Source organism: Miscanthus floridulus, chromosome 17, assembly GCF_019320115.1.
Source record: "Miscanthus floridulus cultivar M001 chromosome 17, ASM1932011v1, whole genome shotgun sequence".
Taxonomy (NCBI): domain Eukaryota; kingdom Viridiplantae; phylum Streptophyta; class Magnoliopsida; order Poales; family Poaceae; genus Miscanthus; species Miscanthus floridulus.
The window spans coordinates 50,660,524-50,681,443 of NC_089596.1; the positions used below are offsets into that span (position 1 = coordinate 50,660,524).

The 20,920-nt window shown below is 44.7% G+C and overlaps 1 protein-coding gene and 1 long non-coding RNA gene across 5 annotated transcripts; both read left to right on the forward strand.

Annotated features, from left to right (window-relative positions):
• Positions 1-5,023: 5,023 nt before the first annotated feature.
• On the forward strand, positions 5,024-6,661 carry LOC136514935 (uncharacterized). The gene is made up of 3 exons (XR_010773895.1): positions 5,024-5,080; positions 5,210-5,350; positions 6,427-6,661. It is a non-coding gene; the product is annotated as an uncharacterized lncRNA (long non-coding RNA).
• Positions 6,662-8,787: 2,126 nt separating this feature from the next.
• LOC136518989 (uncharacterized) lies at positions 8,788-15,794 on the forward strand. 4 transcript variants are annotated; one of them, XM_066512657.1, is made up of 3 exons: positions 8,788-9,042; positions 14,343-14,483; positions 15,560-15,794. In XM_066512657.1, the coding sequence occupies exons 1-3, from the start codon at positions 8,898-8,900 to the stop codon at positions 15,619-15,621; spliced, it is 348 nt and encodes a 115-aa protein (XP_066368754.1). In that variant the 5' UTR covers positions 8,788-8,897; the 3' UTR covers positions 15,622-15,794. The 4 variants fall into 4 exon arrangements, 3 of the variants coding, with proteins under 3 accessions (XP_066368754.1, XP_066368755.1, XP_066368757.1); XM_066512658.1 differs by lacking the exon at positions 8,788-9,042 and adding an exon at positions 11,138-11,262; XM_066512660.1 differs by lacking the exon at positions 8,788-9,042 and adding an exon at positions 11,172-11,202.
• Positions 15,795-20,920: the final 5,126 nt, after the last annotated feature.

The following is a 20,920-nucleotide window of genomic DNA, read 5'->3' on the forward strand; positions in this document are numbered from 1 at the left end:
ATGCATCTATCTTGCGACAAGCCTAGCACGATCTCTCAATAGACCGAAACGAGCTTGCACTTGAGCCTCATCACCTAGGAGTACCATCGGTGTGTCCAAAATGGTTTCTGAGCCTATGGTACGTTTGATGCAAACCGTGCACCTGTCTTACGCCCACACGAACATCATCTCCAAACGGACCAAAACGTGATTCAACATGACCCGTGTCACCTAGGATTTCCATCGGGTGCGTCCAAAATGATTTCTGAACCTATGGTACGTTCCACGCAAACCATGCACCTATCTTGAGTGAAGATTAGCACTATCTCCAAATAGACCGAAACGAGCTTCCCCTTGAGCCTCATCACCTAGGAGTACCATATGGTGCGTCCAAAACAATTTCTGAGCCATGGTATGTTTGTCGCAAACCAAGCAACAATCTTACACCGACACTAACACCGTCTCCAAATGGATCAAAACAAGATTCTACAAGACCCACTCACCTAGGAGTTCCATTGGGTGCATCCAAAATGATTTTCTGAGCCAATGGTACGTTTGGCACAAACTGTGCACCTATCTGCGTCAAGATTAGCACTATCTCCTAATGGACCAAAATGAGCTTCCATTTGAGCCTCATCACATAGTAGTACCATCGGGTGTGTCCAAAATGATTTCTGAGCCTATGATATGTTTGGCGCATACCATACACCTATGTTGGACTGACATTAACACCGTCTCTAAACGGACTGAAACAAGATTCCACTTGACCCACATCACCTAAAAGTTCCATCGGGAGCGTCCAAAATGATTTTTGAGCCTGTGGTACGTTCAACGCAAACCGTGCACCTATCTTGCGTCATGCCTAGCATGATCTCTCAATAGACCGAAATGAGCTTGCACTTGAGCCTCGTCACCTAGGAGTACCATCTGTGGATCCAAAATGGTTTCTGAGCCTATGGTACGTTTGGCGCAAACCGTGCACTTGTCTTACCCCAACACAGATATCATCTCCTTACAGACCGAAACGTGATTCGACATGACCTGTGTCACCTAGGAGTTCCATCAGGTGCGTCCAAAACCATTTTTGAGCATATGGTACATTCCACGCAAACCATGCACCTATCTTGATTGAAGATTAGCACTATCTCCAAACAGACCGAAACGAGCTTCCACTTGAGCCTCATCACCTAGGAGTACCATCTAGTGCGTCCAAAATGATTTTTGAGCCATGGTATGTTTGCCGCAAACCGTGCAACAATCTTGCACCGACACTAACACCATCTCCAAACGGATCGAGACAAGATGCGACATGGCCCACTCACCTAGGAGTTCCATCGGGTGCATCCAAAATGATTTCTGAGCCAATGGTATGTTTGGCACAAACCGTGCACCTATCTTGCGTCAAGACTAGCACTGTCTCCTAACGGACCAAAACGAGCTTGCACTTAAGCCTCGTCACATCGAAGTACCATTCGGTGTGTCCAAAATGGTTTCTAAGCCTATGATACATTTGGCGCATACCATGCACCTATGTTGCATTGTCACTAACACCGTCTCCAAACGGACTGAAACGAGATTCCACATGACCCACGTCACCTAGAAGTTCCATCGGGTGCATCCAAATCGATTTCTGAGCCTATGGTGCATTCGGCACAAACCATGCACCTATCTTGTGTCAAGACTAGCACTATCTCTAAACAGAATGAAACGAGCTTTCACTTGAGCCTCGTCACCTAGGAGTACCATTAGTTCATCCAAAACGGTTTCTGAGCCTATGGTACGTTGGCGCAAACCGTGCACCTGTCTTGCACCGACACTAACACCATCTCCAAACAGACCGAAACGTGATTCGACATGACCTGTGTCACCTAGGAGTTCCATCGGGTGTGTCCAAAACGATTTCTAAGCCTATGGTACGTTCCGCACAAACCGTGCATCTATCTTGCGGCAAGCCTAGCACGATCTCTCAATAGACCGAAACGAGCTTGCACTTGAGCCTCATCACCTAGGAGTACCATCGGTGTGTCCAAAATGGTTTCTGAGCCTATGGTACATTTGACGCAAACTGTGCACCTGTCTTACACCCACACGAACATCATCTCCAAACGGACCGAAACGTGATTCAACATGACCCGTGTGTAACACCCCAGGTGTTTGGCTTCCACATTTGCACTGCATTTCATGAACATGAGCATCATGCATCCATTCTTGAACTTATATCACATGAAACATGATTTTGAAACATTGCAACATATTGTGTATTTCATGTGTATTGTTTCTTTTATGAAATGTAAAGTGTGCAACACTTAAGTGCAACATGTGACACTCACTTAGTGAAACCAGATTAGTTAATACTATGCAACAAGATCATGAAACATGTGAAACATGACTATGAAACATTTGCAACATTTCTTGTGTTTTTCATTGTTTCAGTATATACCTTGATCGATTCTTGTGTGACCAATGCATGGTGTGGCTAGAAATGCTTGTAAGTAACTTAGTTACACTTAGAATGTCATTAGGAACAATGTTCATGTTGATCATTTTGCCTAATTAGGTTTCCAAGTCATGGTTGACCAATTTGGAACCCTAGAGCTCCTGTGTTTGACTGTTTAAAAAGTGTAGCTTAGAATGTTTGCATGTCTGAGCCACCTAAAGCAAAGTTGTAGTAAATTTAATAAGGAACAAACTTTGTTTAGAAGCCAACTCATGAAAATGTGTGGAACATTCTCAAACATGGCCCACAAGTCAGATTTGGGGTTGAATTCTACACTTAGAAATTTTCTAAGTCCAAGGGCTGATTTCCAGTTTTGAAGGAGCTGACTTTGGCTTGATATAACTCGTGATCCGTCGAGAGTTAGCTGTTGATTTCTAAATAAAATTTGTAGCCCTACTATAGATCTACAACTTTCATCTTTACGGATTTCACTTTTGACCAACGAGTTAGCCGTGCCAACGCGATGAAGTTTCGCTGTCAGGCTGTTCACCGGCGTTGATGACTTAACTGATGGCGAGCTACAGTAGCCCGACCGTATTCAGATGGTCACCGCCGCGTGGTGCCGCGCGTCGCCGGTCGCCTGAGCACGCTGCCACGCGCCGCGGACGCCCTGGCGTGGCCGGCCACTACATGAACCCACCCGCGCGCGCTCTGCCTTTCCCATTCACTCTCCTTCCTTCTCCGTCGCAGCCGCAGCAGCACACCGCCGACGCCGTCAGCCCGCCGAACTCGCTCGAGCTCGCCGCGGCACCACAGCCATCACCGTCCCGCCCAGAGCGCTGCGAGCACCCCCTGAACCGTGACGCCACTCTCTCTGAACCTGGCAAGCTCTAGGTAAGCGACATTGCCGAATCGCGCACCACCGTGACATGGCCGCCATGATCGCCGCCGGTGACCTTCCGTGGCCACGTTTGAGCATTTCACCTCAGCCTTTAGCGGTAGCATAGATAGGTCCGTCGTGATCCCTGGAAGCTTTCACGCGCCTTTTTCTGGTCACCGATTGCCGGGGTTCACCGGAGCTCCGCCACTCGCCATGGCTGAGCCGCCGGGTGCCATGGCCGGCGTGCTTAAGGGCCGCTAGGGTCTAGTATTAGGGTATCAATCGACGCGGGGTAGCTTAGGGAACATGCCGGTGTCCTTGATTTGGCCGGAGACCCCGCCGCCGGCGAGCTGCGCCGTCGTCCGCGCATCGCAGCCGCCTCCTCTGTTCTTGGCTCACTGACCGGTGGGGTCGGCTGACATCGGGACCCAGCTGTCAGTGACTGAGCAGTCTTAGGGCTAGTTCAAATTTTCAGTTTTGAATGCTGATTTGTGATTTTTGTAACTCCTAATTGGTAGATCCAAATTGAGTGATTCCAATTTTGTTAGACTCACAGTTAGGTCTAGTATTTAAGAAAAATATATCTTGAGCACATTTTGTAGAAATTTTGGATGAATTAAATAGGAACTTAAAAAGTGTTTTTGAATGCATGCAAACTTGTTTAAATCATATCTTGAGTTTCTGTGATCCAAAAATTATGAAATTTTGTGGGTGAGCTAGTCTTGTATAGTAGAAGCTCTGGTTAAAATTTAAGAGTCATTGCATGTGTAGTTTTTGAGTTATAGATTTTCCTTTTATCATTGGTAGATACTTGGGTAAATTTTAGTAAATTAATTATGAGTCCTATGGCCATGAAACTTGGTAGGTAGTATCTTGATACCTTATAGATGCTAGGAAAAATATGAAATCTGTTGCTTGACACTTTTCATTAGGGTTTCCTAATTATGCCAATTTAAGCTATTATGCCTTATCATTTTTGTGTAGGCTTTTATACTTGCTCAAATGGTGTGAAATTTTTATGGTAGTCTACTTAGAGCATGTAGTGTCTACTGTAATTTTTGTAGAATTAATGGGGTAGTTTTCATATATGTTTACTATTTCCACTAATTAATTAAATAAATTAAGAAAGGTAGTAAAAGAAATGTTTTGGTGATGGACACCCTACTTTCTGGTGTTCTTGTGATATGTGTGATATATCAGTAAAGTTAGTTTTGTCCAATTAAGTGTTTATATCATAAGTTAATAATTAATTGTTTGCATCATGTCCCTCTGGACAGATCTGGGGACTTTAGAAAGCTCCCCATGATAATTTGGTTTTCTGTGAATGAGTTGAATACAAGAGTTGTAGATAAATGAGGTAGCTAGCTCCTGTCAAAATTTGAGGGCATTTGGCCCAGTAGTTTAGAAACTACAGCTGTTTAAAGTTAGGTTGCAGTTTTTGCTGATTCTCTGCCTTGTGAGGATAGACTTCTGTTGATTGATGAATTCGACCTGGTAAAGGTTTGAATCATGCTTTGAGGTCTGAAAATGTTGTGTAGACAATTTTATAAGCTTTCCATATTGTCTTGTTGCATATCAATTGGATTTATAAATCTCCAGTTATAGCTAGTTTACTGCACCGCTACATAGTATTCATTTTGCTGAAATACAGTTGCTTGAGTGTATGTGGTTGCAATGTTCTCGTTGATTGTTTAGGGGTTAGCCTAACTTGAGAATATGCTTAGGTGCAGGTGCTAGGTCGTTAACTGAAGATGAGCAATTATACATTAGGTTGTATAAACTTGGTAAGTAAAGTGATTTGAATAGGGCTTAAGTTGGAATATGCAAACTACAGCGAACATGTGCATTCCCCGAGCATCCCTGACATTCGTTCATGTGCATCCATGATATTTATCTGCGCATTCATGCAATAGGTGTGCCGGAGGGAGTGACGTTGCTGGAGTTCGAGGGAGCCAACCAGGAGGAGGAACCCGAGGTGCAGGAAGCCGACGAAGCAGTCGCCGCGGAGGAATTGCCCGAGTGCCCTGACCACCAGCCTTCCTCGTTCCTGAAAGGCAAGCCCCGAAGCATATTAAGCCTCCCATGTTTTTACAAATACATTGAGTATCTTTTATTGTTGATGATGCATTAAGTATAGGAATTGGTTGGAACCAATTGCTGCATTATATATCCTTCCTTGTCCAGATATCGCACTGGAATCCTATTTAAGTTCAGGAACGGGTTAAATGCTTAGCCATGCTTAGTGCGGTAGAAGTCAGGTGATTTCCTGTCACCTGCGAGCTTTAGGATGAGGTGGATCACGGTTGGCTATATTTGCTATCGTGGAAAAGAACCATGTGAATAATGAATTAAGACCGGGCGGGGTCTTGTGTAGGTTTGAACATAGTGACTCCGTCTGAGTCGTTTAAGGACCGATACGCTGTACGTCCTCATGTCATGTTGAACGCAGCCTAACACTTAGCTGGCCGGATAAGTCGTTCCGACCGCGAAGCCTAGTAGCTCGACTCAGGCCGAGGACGCGAGCGGTGGCGACATTCTGGAGGTAGTAAGGATGTGCGGAGAGCCATTGGCATAAGTCCAAGGCGGGTTAGAGTCCCGAACAACCTTGGCAGAGTGGTTCTCTGAGAATGTCGATCTGTTCGGACTCGCGACTCCTGAATCGTACCAAAGGTGACTTGTTTGCGACCCTGACGGGGGAAGCAGGGTTTGTGTTTAGGAATACCCCTCCAGCTGGATAGGAATCGATTCGAATCGCCGTCTCTCCCGGATAGTGAGAACTTGACTGAGCAGCGGCAACGTAGATTCAATTAATTTAACGATATGGTTAAATGGATGATGATAAGGTTGCCACAATGAATACCTGATATGGTTATTAATGTTTGCACCCTAATAAAATGATTGCTTAGTACAGGTGCTAATATAGATGACAGGTTAATGGCTAAAAAGTCACTGCTAGTTCAGGTTAAGAGTTGATCATTATTACTTATGCTCTTCTGCAAAAAAAAGAAAGTGTCAGCCAGCTCCACTACATTAAGCTATGCATAATCCTTGGTGTCATTTGTTTGGTTTTCGACGGGTAAGTCTAGCTGAGTACATTCCCGTACTCAGGGTTTATTCCCTCTTGTTGCAGATGACCTTCTATATCAGGGATTCTGCAAGTACTGTCTCCACCCGGCGGGTGATGAGGACTAGATCATGGGCATGATCTCCTTTCTCTTATCTGAATGCTTTTGCGGTCTGTGATCAACCAACCAGTATGTGTATTTGAACTCGGTGTGTGAGTTAAACTATTTGCTTCCGCATGTTTTACAAGACTTGTTTTGTAATAACAATGACTCTGTGATGATGTAATCTATTTGCGAACATCTGTGAAATGTTGTAACGTACGATATGTTATGTTGGATTACTGTGATCTTGGTTGTATGCAAGTTGGTTTGAAATCCTTCGAGATTTCGGTTGACTACCGGGTTTATATGGGCTCAAGTTCGAGAATTTGATCGTTTCGGCGATTGTTTTTGTACTTGTGCTCTTATAAATTGGTCGGTTCCGTGACAGCTGGTATCAGAGCTAGATTCAACATTAAACATATCTTACGGCTATTTAAAACAAAAAGCTTTTGTTGTAAAAATGGTTTTCAAACTTATAGTTATATATAAGTGTTCAAAACTCAAAATTTTTATGGTATACTGGTGATCACATCCCTTATAGCCCACTTAAGGACTTCTAGGTGGCTTATATATAATTACTAACTGGGGGAATTGATTGTTTCTATTTCGTCGTCCATGCGGCGTGATATTGCATGGATGCCATTCGTTTGAATGGTAATGTATGGATCAATTGCCTCTATGCTAAGGTAAGTGTGAGTTGCGAGAGCATGACCGTCCAACCGTCGGTCTAGGGGAGAGTTAGTTGTGGTTACTGGAGTATTTACATGTTGCATACATGTATATATGAAAGTACTTAATTATGGGTACATTTCTCGGGTAGTTTGGATACCGAAGTATATATATCGGGGGATGTATATATGGAGAGTATCTTAGTACTACTTGTGTAATTAGCATTATATCTTGTTGGGTTGGGCTGCAATGAAGTTTTTCTGCAGGTACGCTAACAACGCACCGTGTAGATCGACTAGTTACCGCTAATTGAGAGAACGTATGTATGCCACCGTATAGTCCGCTAAAGCTTAAAATTTCTTAGGTTGTGAGGACGTACGGAACGAGCATGCATCATATTCACTCATGACCTTCATATTGCATTACTCCCTCCCTTATAATTGCTTATCCCAAGTTTAAAGTGAAATCTCTCGGCAAGAAGTTTGAAGAAGAGGAATACCAGAAAAAGTCCAAGGTGTTTCCAATGTGGGCAGTAATCGCTTCGACAAGTAGTTTGTTAGCAAGTCTCACTAGTTAAGCTTTTGCAGACATACTGGAAAAGTACCTCAATTCGCTCCCTTCGGGATGCGTATCGTAATGGTGAAGTTTAAAACTTGTCATGTTGGAATGCACTGCGTATAGCGCTAGTAATTTACTTGATGATGTGGTGATTGGAGAAGGAATTATTGCCTCTGTTTATTGTATGAAGTTTTCATTCTCGTCAGTAAATACAGTTTGGCACAATTATATTGTTCTTCTCCAATGTGCTGACATCATCAATAATTACTGGTGGCGCATTGTGCAGATGCCTCGTACTCGTTCCACCGGCGCGAGTGATGATGATGATCTTCCGCCACCACCACCCACACCAACGGAATTAATAGCAATGCTTGCGGAAGGACAGCGCACTATGGCCGAGGCCCTTCGTACGATTGCGAATCGTGATGGCCGTGGTCCACGCCAAGGACCGGATCCAAATCAGTACAGTGATTTCAAGGATTTCCTTGACACGAAACCCCCAATCTTCAAGGAGGCTGAGGAGCCTCTACAAGCTGATGAGTGGTTGAATACTCTCGAGCAGAAGTTTCGCCTGCTCCGCTTGACTGAGGTGCTAAAAACTGAGTACGCATCGCACCAACTGCATGGGCCTGCTGGCATTTGGTGGAGTCATCATCGGTCCACTATGCCTGCTAATGCCCAAATCACTTGGGATCAGTTCAAGTCTGCTTTCAGGGGAAATTACATTCCTCCTGGTCTTATGGCGATCAAACATACAGAGTTCATGAAGCTGACTCAGGGAAACAAGAGCCTGAACGAATACCTGCAAGCTTTCAACAACCTTGCAAGGTATGCTACCGAGTTTGTGGACACAGATGCCAAGAAGATTGCAAGCTTCAAGCGGGGACTTAGCCCCAAACTGATGAAGACCATGGGAAATTGCAAGTGCGCTCATTTTAATGAGTTTGTGAGTGATGCTTTATCGCAAGAGAACAACAATGCTATATATGCGGCTTCAAAAAGTCGTAAGAGGGCCTATGAGGCGGGTGCCTCACAATCTAAGGCTCCCGTCGCACAAAGGACTCCATTCCGTCCTCCAGCATCAGCCGCCAAGTTTCGCCCACCGCAAAAGAAGAATCCCGCCAAGACTGGGTTTCGCAAGGCATTTACAGTTGCTCTTCCCAAGGGCACTACCAGTCAGGGCAGTTCCAGAGCTCCACCAAGCAACATGCCGTGCTGGAATTGCAATAAGACAGGCCACTGGGCAAGGGAATGCCCTTACCCTAAGAAGAATAATTACCAGGGTGGCCGTCAAGGACAAGTGAACCACACTAATATTACTGAGATTCCTTCAGGAGAGGTAGTGACTGCCGGTAAGTTTCTAATTGACCAACACCCCGCAGTTGTACTATTTGATTCAGGTGCTTCGCATTCCTTCATTAGTCCATCATTTGCATCCAAGTTTATGCAGAAAACATATACTGTTGAGGGTGAGGGTTATTGTATAAGGGCTGCTAGTGGTATTATTCCAACCAAGCTGGTAGTTGGGGATGTACAATTTGTGATAGAAGGGCGAAGTTATCAGGTTGATCTGGTAATTTTACCGGGGCTAGGTATCGACGTGATATTGGGAATGAACTGGATGAGCCGTCATGGAGTGCTTATCGATACATCCACTAGGGTAGTTATGCTCAGAGATCCGAGCAATCAGGAGGGTTTTCTAGTACAGTTACCCAAGGATATCAGTCTTTCTTGCACGACCAATGCGGTGCAAGCAAAGTCTCTGGCAGATATCCCTGTCGTGTGTGACTTTCCGGATGTTTTCCCTGATGATTTGCCTGGATTGCCCCCGGATCGAGAAGTAGAATTCAAGATAGAGTTGCTTCCTGGTACAGCTCCCATCTCTAGAAGGCCATATAGAATGCCTCCCAATGAACTAGCTGAACTTAAGACCCAGTTGAATGAACTGCTAAAGAAAGGCCTTATCCGTCCTAGTTCATCTCCGTGGGGGTGCCCAGCCATCTTTGTGAAGAAGAAGGATCAATCTCTACGCATGTGTGTAGATTATAGACCCTTGAATGCAGTTACAATCAAGAATAAGTACCCTCTGCCACGCATAGATATCTTATTTGATCAGTTGTCTAAGGCAAAAGTCTTTTCCAAGATTGACTTGAGATCTGGGTATCATCAAATCAAAATTCGGCCTGAGGATGTCCCAAAAACCGCATTCTCTACAAGATATGGTCTATATGAGTACCTGGTTATGTCTTTTGGATTAACCAATGCCCCCGCACATTTTATGTATCTGATGAATTCAGTGTTTATGCCCGAGTTGGACAAATTTGTGGTGGTATTTATAGATGATATCCTGGTCTATTCTGAGAATGAAGAAGATCATGTTGAACATTTGCGGGTGGTTCTTACTAGATTGCGAGAACACCAGCTGTATGCAAAGTTCAGCAAATGTGAATTTTGGCTTCGTGAGGTACCTTTTCTTGGACACGTGTTGTCCGATGGTGGAATTATGGTTGATCCCACCAAGGTGCAAGAAGTATTGAACTGGAAGGCTCCCATCTCGGTGCACGAGGTTCGGAGTTTTCTGGGGTTGGCTGGCTATTATCGTCGCTTCATCCCGGATTTCTCTAAAATAGCCAAGCCTATGACTCGATTGCTGCAAAAAGACATGAAGTTTGTCTGGACTCCTGAGTGTGATGCGGCTTTCCATACCCTGCGAACTCTTCTAACATCAGCTCCGGTTTTGGCGCAACCGGATATCGAGAAACCTTTTGATGTGTTCTGTGATGCATCAGGTATTGGGTTAGGAGGTGTTCTTATGCAAGAGGGTAGAGTCATCGCTTATACCTCTCGCCAACTTCGGAAGCATGAAGTGAATTATCCAACGCATGACTTGGAACTCGCTGCAGTTGTTCATGCTTTGAAGGCCTGGAGACATTACCTACTTGGCAATGTGTGCAACATCTACACTGATCATAAAAGTCTCAAGTACATCTTCACTCAACCAGAGTTAAATATGCGTCAGAGAAGATGGCTCGAGTTGATCAAGGATTATAACCTTCAAGTGCACTATCACCCTGGCAAGGCAAACGTCGTCGCGGACGCCTTAAGCAGAAAGTCTCACCTATGAAAAGTGTCCAACGCTTTGGTGTGAAGCGAAAGCTTGCGCCGAGATATGTTGGTCCATTTGAAATCATTGGACAAAGTGGTAAAGTGGCGTACAAGATTCAATTACCTCCTGAGATGAGTGCTATCTTCAATGTCTTTCATGTATCCCAATTGAAGAAATGTCTTCGCGTCCCTAAAGAGAGAGTTCCTTTGGGGGATATCGAGTTAAAATCGGATTTGACCTTTGAAGAAAAGCCGGTTCGAGTGATTGACACTCGTGAGCGAGTGACTCGAAGTCGGGTAGTCAAGTTCTATAAAGTCATGTGGAGCAATCAGGGTAGTGAACGCGATGCAACGTGGGAAAGGGAAGACTATTTGAGGGATGGTTATAAGGAATTCTATCAACAATGGTACGCTTTTCAAATCTCGGGACGAGATTTTTATAAGGGGGGAGGGCTGTAACACCCCAGGTGTTTGGCTTCCACATTTGCACTGCATTTCATGAACATGAGCATCATGCATCCATTCTTGAACTTATATCACATGAAACATGATTTTGAAACATTGCAACATATTGTGTATTTCATGTGTATTGTTTCTTTTATGAAATGTAAAGTGTGCAACACTTAAGTGCAACATGTGACACTCACTTAGTGAAACCAGATTAGTTAATACTATGCAACAAGATCATGAAACATGTGAAACATGACTATGAAACATTTGCAACATTTCTTGTGTTTTTCATTGTTTCAGTATATACCTTGATCGATTCTTGTGTGACCAATGCATGGTGTGGCTAGAAATGCTTGTAAGTAACTTAGTTACACTTAGAATGTCATTAGGAACAATGTTCATGTTGATCATTTTGCCTAATTAGGTTTCCAAGTCATGGTTGACCAATTTGGAACCCTAGAGCTCCTGTGTTTGACTGTTTAAAAAGTGTAGCTTAGAATGTTTGCATGTCTAAGCCACCTAAAGCAAAGTTGTAGTAAATTTAATAAGGAACAAACTTTGTTTAGAAGCCAACTCATGAAAATGTGTGGAACATTCTCAAACATGGCCCACAAGTCAGATTTGGGGTTGAATTCTACACTTAGAAATTTTCTAAGTCCAAGGGCTGATTTCTAGTTTTGAAGGAGCTGACTTTGGCTTGATATAACTCGTGATCCGTCGAGAGTTAGCTGTTGATTTCTAAATAAAATTTGTAGCCCTACTATAGATCTACAACTTTCATCTTTACGGATTTCACTTTTGACCAACGAGTTAGCCGTGCCAACGCGATGAAGTTTCGCTGTCAGGCTGTTCACCGGCGTTGATGACTTAACTGATGGCGAGCTACAGTAGCCCGACCGTATTCAGATGGTCACCGCCGCGTGGCGCCGCGCGTCGCCGGTCGCCTGAGCGCGCTGCCACGCGCCGCGGATGCCCTGGCGTGGCCGGCCACTACATGAACCCACCCGCGCGCGCTCTGCCTTTCCAATTCACTCTCCTTCCTTCTCCGTCGCAGCCGCAGCAGCACACCGCCGACGCCGTCAGCCCGCCGAACTCGCTCGAGCTCGCCGCGGCACCACAGCCATCACCGTCCCGCCCAGAGCGCTGCGAGCACCCCCTGAACCGTGACGCCACTCTCTCTGAACCTGGCAAGCTCTAGGTAAGCGACATTGCCGAATCGCGCACCACCGTGACATGGCCGCCATGATCGCCGCCGGTGACCTTCCGTGGCCACGCTTGAGCATTTCACCTCAGCCTTTAGCGGTAGCATAGATAGGTCCGTCGTGATCCCTGGAAGCTTTCACGCGCCTTTTTCCGATCACCGATTGCCGGGGTTCACCGGAGCTCCGCCACTCGCCATGGCTGAGCCGCCGGGTGCCATGGCCGGCGTGCTTAAGGGCCGCTAGGGTCTAGTATTAGGGTATCAATCGACGCGGGGTAGCTTAGGGAACATGCCGGTGTCCTTGATTTGGCCGGAGACCCCGCCGCCGGCGAGCTGCGCCGTCGTCCGCGCATCGCAGCCGCCTCCTCTGTTCTTGGCTCACTGACCGGTGGGGTCGGCTGACATCGGGACCCAGCTGTCAGTGACTGAGCAGTCTTAGGGCTAGTTCAAATTTTCAGTTTTGAATGCTGATTTGTGATTTTTGTAACTCCTAATTGGTAGATCCAAATTGAGTGATTCCAATTTTGTTAGACTCATAGTTAGGTCTAGTATTTAAGAAAAATATATCTTGAGCACATTTTGTAGAAATTTTGGATGAATTAAATAGGAACTTAAAAAGTGTTTTTGAATGCATGCAAACTTGTTTAAATCATATCTTGAGTTTCTGTGATCCAAAAATTATGAAATTTTGTGGGTGAGCTAGTCTTGTATAGTAGAAGCTCTGGTTAAAATTTAAGAGTCATTGCATGTGTAGTTTTTGAGTTATAGATTTTCCTTTTATCATTGGTAGATACTTGGGTAAATTTTAGTAAATTAATTATGAGTCCTATGGCCATGAAACTTGGTAGGTAGTATCTTGATACCTTATAGATGCTAGGAAAAATATGAAATCTGTTGCTTGACACTTTTCATTAGGGTTTCCTAATTATGCCAATTTAAGCTATTATGCCTTATCATTTTTGTGTAGGCTTTTATACTTGCTCAAATGGTGTGAAATTTTTATGGTAGTCTACTTAGAGCATGTAGTGTCTACTGTAATTTTTGTAGAATTAATGGGGTAGTTTTCATATATGTTTACTATTTCCACTAATTAATTAAATAAATTAAGAAAGGTAGTAAAAGAAATGTTTTGGTGATGGACACCCTACTTTCTGGTGTTCTTGTGATATGTGTGATATATCAGTAAAGTTAGTTTTGTCCAATTAAGTGTTTATATCATAAGTTAATAATTAATTGTTTGCATCATGTCCCTCTGGACAGATCTGGGGACTTTAGAAAGCTCCCCATGATAATTTGGTTTTCTGTGAATGAGTTGAATACAAGAGTTGTAGATAAATGAGGTAGCTAGCTCCTGTCAAAATTTGAGGGCATTTGGCCCAGTAGTTTAGAAACTACAGCTGTTTAAAGTTAGGTTGCAGTTTTTGCTGATTCTCTGCCTTGTGAGGATAGACTTCTGTTGATTGATGAATTCGACCTGGTAAAGGTTTGAATCATGCTTTGAGGTCTGAAAATGTTGTGTAGACAATTTTATAAGCTTTCCATATTGTCTTGTTGCATATCAATTGGATTTATAAATCTCCAGTTATAGCTAGTTTACTGCACCGCTACATAGTATTCATTTTGCTGAAATACAGTTGCTTGAGTGTATGTGGTTGCAATGTTCTCGTTGATTGTTTAGGGGTTAGCCTAACTTGAGAATATGCTTAGGTGCAGGTGCTAGGTCGTTAACTGAAGATGAGCAATTATACATTAGGTTGTATAAACTTGGTAAGTAAAGTGATTTGAATAGGGCTTAAGTTGGAATATGCAAACTACAGCGAACATGTGCATTCCCCGAGCATCCCTGACATTCGTTCATGTGCATCCATGATATTTATCTGCGCATTCATGCAATAGGTGTGCCGGAGGGAGTGACGTTGCTGGAGTTCGAGGGAGCCAACCAGGAGGAGGAACCCGAGGTGCAGGAAGCCGACGAAGCAGTCGCCGCGGAGGAATTGCCCGAGTGCCCTGACCACCAGCCTTCCTCGTTCCTGAAAGGCAAGCCCCGGAGCATATTAAGCCTCCCATGTTTTTACAAATACATTGAGTATCTTTTATTGTTGATGATGCATTAAGTATAGGAATTGGTTGGAACCAATTGCTGCATTATATATCCTTCCTTGTCCAGATATCGCACTGGAATCCTATTTAAGTTCAGGAACGGGTTAAATGCTTAGCCATGCTTAGTGCGGTAGAAGTCAGGTGATTTCCTGTCACCTGCGAGCTTTAGGATGAGGTGGATCACGGTTGGCTATATTTGCTATCGTGGAAAAGAACCATGTGAATAATGAATTAAGACCGGGCGGGGTCTTGTGTAGGTTTGAACATAGTGACTCCGTCTGAGTCGTTTAAGGACCGATACGCTGTACGTCCTCATGTCATGTTGAACGCAGCCTAACACTTAGCTGGCCGGATAAGTCGTTCCGACCGCGAAGCCTAGTAGCTCGACTCAGGCCGAGGACGCGAGCGGTGGCGACATTCTGGAGGTAGTAAGGATGTGCGGAGAGCCATTGGCATAAGTCCAAGGCGGGTTAGAGTCCCGAACAACCTTGGCAGAGTGGTTCTCTGAGAATGTCGATCTGTTCGGACTCGCGACTCCTGAATCGTACCAAAGGTGACTTGTTTGCGACCCTGACGGGGGAAGCAGGGTTTGTGTTTAGGAATACCCCTCCAGCTGGATAGGAATCGATTCGAATCGCCGTCTCTCCCGGATAGTGAGAACTTGACTGAGCAGCGGCAACGTAGATTCAATTAATTTAACGATATGGTTAAATGGATGATGATAAGGTTGCCACAATGAATACCTGATATGGTTATTAATGTTTGCACCCTAATAAAATGATTGCTTAGTACAGGTGCTAATATAGATGACAGGTTAATGGCTAAAAAGTCACTGCTAGTTCAGGTTAAGAGTTGATCATTATTACTTATGCTCTTCTGCAAAAAAAAGAAAGTGTCAGCCAGCTCCACTACATTAAGCTATGCATAATCCTTGGTGTCATTTGTTTGGTTTTCGACGGGTAAGTCTAGCTGAGTACATTCCCGTACTCAGGGTTTATTCCCTCTTGTTGCAGATGACCTTCTATATCAGGGATTCTGCAAGTACTGTCTCCACCCGGCGGGTGATGAGGACTAGATCATGGGCATGATCTCCTTTCTCTTATCTGAATGCTTTTGCGGTCTGTGATCAACCAACCAGTATGTGTATTTGAACTCGGTGTGTGAGTTAAACTATTTGCTTCCGCATGTTTTACAAGACTTGTTTTGTAATAACAATGACTCTGTGATGATGTAATCTATTTGCGAACATCTGTGAAATGTTGTAACGTACGATATGTTATGTTGGATTACTGTGATCTTGGTTGTATGCAAGTTGGTTTGAAATCCTTCGAGATTTCGGTTGACTACCGGGTTTATATGGGCTCAAGTTCGAGAATTTGATCGTTTCGGCGATTGTTTTTGTACTTGTGCTCTTATAAATTGGTCGGTTCCGTGACACCGTGTCACCTAGGATTTCCATTGGGTGCGTCCAAAATGATTTCTGAACCTATGGTACGTTCCATGCAAAGCATGCACCTATCTTGAGTGAAGATTAGCACTATCTCCAAACGGACCAAAACGAGCTTCCACTTGAGCCTCGTCACCTAGGAGTACCATCTAGTGCGTCCAAAATGATTTCTGAGCTATGGTATGTTTGCCGCAAATCGTGCAACAATCTTGCATTGACACTAACACCGTCTCCAAACGGATCGGAACAAGATTCTACAAGACCCACTCACCTAGGAGTTCCATCGGGTGCATCCAAAATGATTTCTGAGCCAATGGTACATTTGGCACAAACTGTGCACCTATCTACGTCAAGATTAACACTATCTCCTAACGGACCGAAACGAGCTTCCACTTGAGCCTCATCACGTAGGAGTACCATTAGGTGTGTCCAAAATGATTTTTGAGCCTCTGATATGTTTGGCGCATACCATACACCTATGTTGGACTGACATTTAAACCGTCTCTAAATGGACTAAAATGAGATTCCACTTGACCCACATCACCTAAAAGTTCCATCGGGTGCGTCCAAAATGATTTTCGAGCCTATGGTACGTTCGGCGCAAACCGTGCACCTATCTTGCATCATGCATAGCACGATCTCTCAACAGATTGAAATGAGCTTGCACTTGAGCCTCGTCACCTAGGAGGACCATCGGTGGATCCAAAATGGTTTCTGAGCCTATGGTACGTTTGGCGCAAACCGTGCACCTATCTTACCCCAACACGGACATCATCTCCAAACGGACCGAAACATGATTCGACATGACCCGTGTCACCTAGGAGTTCCATCGGGTGTGTCCAAAACCATTTCTGAGCCTATGGTACATTCCATGCAAACCATGCACCTATCTTGAGTGAAGATTAGCACTATCTCCAAACAGACCAAAATGAGCTTCCACTTGAGCCTCGTCACCTAGGAGTACCATATGGTGCGTCCAAAACGATTTCTGAGCCATGGTATGTTTGCCGCAAACCGTGCAACAATCTTGCACCGACACTAACATTGTCTCCAAATGGATCAAGATGAGATGCGACATGACCCACTCACCTAGGAGTTCCATCGGGTGCATCCAAAATGATTTCTTGGCCAATGGTACCTTTGGCACAAACCGTGCACCTATCTTGCGTCAAGACTACCACTGTCTCCTAATGGACCAGAACGAGCTTGCACTTGAGCCTCGTCACATCGAAGTACCATCGGGTGTGTCCAAAATGGTTTCTAAGCCTATGATACATTTGGCGCATACCATGCACCTATGTTGCACTGACACTAACACCGTCTCCAAACGGACTGAAATGAGATTCCACATGACCCACATCACCTAGAACTTCCATCGGGTGCGTCCAAAACGATTTCTGAGCCTATGGTGCATTCGGCACAAACCGTGCACCTATCTTATGTCAACACTAGCACTATCTCTAAACAGAACGAAACGAGGTTGCACTTGAGCCTTGTCACCTAGGAGTATCATTGGTGCATCCAAAACGATTTCTAAGCCTGTGGTACGTTGGCACAAACCATGCAGCTGTCTTGCACCGACACTAACACCATCTCCAAACAGACCGAAACATGATTCGACATGACCCGTGTCACCTAGGAGTTCCATCGGGTGCATCCAAAATGATTTCTAAGCCTATGGTACGTTCCGCGCAAATAGTGCATCTATCTTGCGACAAGCCTAGCACGATCTCTCAATAGACCGAAACGAGCTTGCACTTGAGCCTCATCACCTAGGAGTACCATCGGTGTGTCCAAAACGGTTTTTGAACCTATGGTACGTTTGACGCAAACCGTGCACCTGTCTTACACCCACACGAACATCATCTCCAAATGGACCGAAACGTGATTCAACATGACCTGTGTCACCTAGGATTTCCATCGGGTGCGTCCAAAATGATTTCTGAACCTATGGTATGTTCCACGCAAACCATGCACCTATCTTGAGTGAGGATTAGCACTATCTCCAAATGGACCGAAACGAGCTTCCACTTGAGCCTCGTCCCCTAGGAGTACCATCTGGTGCGTCCAAAATGATTTCTGAGCCATGGTATGTTTGCCGCAAACCGTGCAACAATCTTGCACCGACACTAAGACCGTCTCCAAATGGATCGAAACGAGATTCTACAAGACCCACTCACCTAGGAGTTCCATCGGGTGCATCCAAAATGATTTCTGAGCCAATGGTACGTTCGGCACAAACTGTGCACCTATCTACGTCAATATTAGCGCTATCTCCTAACGGACCGAAACGGGCTTCCACTTGAGCCTCGTCACATAGGAGTACCTATCGATGCGGGACCCATGGGATACACCGCAAGGAAGAGAGGAGATCTAGTTTGATTAGGATTCCTCCCATGTAATCCTAGTAGTAATACTACCCTATAATCCTACTAGGACTCTACATTGTAAACCGACTAGGACTCTGGCCTCCTGATTATATAAATGAGGGTAGGGCTCCTTAGAAGGAGAGACAGAACATAACACAACACTTTACAATCAATCCAACGCAAAGGCTAACGCCGACTGGACGTAGGGTTATTACTCAACCACGGTCGAGGGCCCGAACTAGGATAAATCGACTGTCTCTTGCGTTAACCATCGAGTTCCGCATACGCTGAAGCCCGAACATAATGCCCCGGGGACCCCCGTGGCAGGCTATCAGTGGTGAAACATCGATAGCTGGCGTGCCAGGTAGGGGCTTTCAGCGACTTTGCATCTGAGAGCTCGATGGACCTCGACAACATGATCTTCTCAATAGGATCAACCTTCATCTTCGGTTCGTGGATCTGCGAGGCAGGAGACGATGGCAAGCTCTAGGGCCATCTGCTCAAAGATTCAGAGCATCATCAAGACCTTTCCATTTCGGTGACTACAACAGATCAACTTGCTAGAAGATTTGCATAGCTCGCGATGTACGATCCAACTCAGATTTCGTGGCTTCATGCATCTGATTCAAAGTCAAGCTCCGCTTCCGAGATGGAGTATTATCCGAGTTCTTTCGGAAAACTGAGTTCTTTTCCGACAAGGCTCCGAAGCACGACATCAACCTATCAAGAATACAACTCAGAGTAGACTTTGAGTACTTTAAAGAAGACAAGTCCTTTTCCGTTCTATCTAGGCAAGATGGCAACGTCTTATCGGGCACAGCTCGAAAGATCTCTTAATCCAGTGCTTAGAATGCCATAGAAAGGAGCCTAGGAAGGTCTCGTCTTAACTATAACATCTCAAGACTGCATCATCCACTAGCCAGGTTCTGTTCCTGAGGATAGCCGCACCCAACTAGTTGACAATGCAACAACAACAGCTCTACCCTACCAAGAGGGAGAATCGATCTACGACCTAGAAGCCTCTACTGAGGTTATCAACAACTCTAACATTACGAAAACCAACGCCGATGATAGAACAACTCACGCTCAAGAAGTATTCATGAGTCGCCATCCTTGATCACCATTGGTCCCCCCAGAAGCGCCCGACGTCAGGTCTTTAGATGAATCTGAGTCCAACATATCACCATTTACCTAGGGGCACGATGGTGAGACCGAGAGTCAGAGGCAAGCCAGAGAGAGAAAGAACAAATTGAAACAAGGACGTCAACATTGTGCTAAGCAATGCAAGGAAGCTTGGATCAGATATGAGTCAAACCTAGCCAAGTATAATAGAAGAAAATCAGAGCGAGAGGTCGAGGAAGGACGAGCAGTGAATACACCCTACGATAAGATCCGAGAGGCACTAGAAGAACTCAGGGCGACTTCACATCCCAGTGAAAAATAAGAATAGCTCTGAGACTTCCTCCGATCAACAGTCCTAAGAACGCACGACAGAAGGGCCCGCTCAAGACTACCTGATAGGTCAACATCTCACGAGCAGGAAGATCAAAATCAAAGGAAGTCCGCTTTCAAGAGACTTGGACCAAGTGGAAGTCACAACAGAGAAAGCAGAAGAAACCATAGTCAAAACGACCGAGTCGAACAACCAAGAAAGTCTAGAAGCAAAGCACCTACTCGGACAGCCACGCAAAACTATTCTCACCAAGACAATAGTTGGCAAGAAGGGGGCGCTAAATCAGAATACACAGAAGCCAAAACGCACAATAGATTCCCCTGTTTTGCAAACATACTTGCTTCAATACGACTGCCTCACAAGTTCAAGCCATCCAACCATTCCAAGTATGATGGCAAGACCGAACCAAAGCAATGGCTCAGGATTTACTCGCAATCGATTGAATTGGCCGGAGGAGAGGATGACATCAAGACCTTGTTCTTTCCCATGGCCCTAGAAACCATGCCACTTCAATGATTTGACAAATTGAATCCAGGATCAATCAGAAATTGGGAGGACTTGCAAAGAGCTTTCTATGAAAATTTTGTGGGTATCATTACACACCCAATTACCCACGTAGAGTTAAAAGGACTCAAGCAGAAAGGAGGTGAAAGTCTCAGAAATTACTATCGATAATTTGGCGAACTACGAGCTCAAGTACATGACATCACCCAATGAGAAGTAATTGAAGCTTTCTCTCATGGAATCATGGCTAGGTGGCAATTTCAAGACTTCTGCAAAGAAAACCCAAGAAACAATGAAGAATTCAGACGAACAGTGGAAAAGATGATTACTGTAGAAGAAAAGACACGAGAAAGATTCCTAGATAGAAACAACCGAGACAACTCAGATAAGCAAAATCATCAAAACAACAGACAACAGGAAAGAAAACGTGGACCAGACAACACCGTAGTAGTGACTGACAAATCAAGAAAGTTTTCCAAGCCCAGGAGGTATGACAACATTGAAAACATGCATTGCATCTTGCACCCCAAAGGAAATCACACCATTGGAGATTGCTACACCTTCAAAGATCGATACACAAGAAAAGATAGTAAGGAGAATA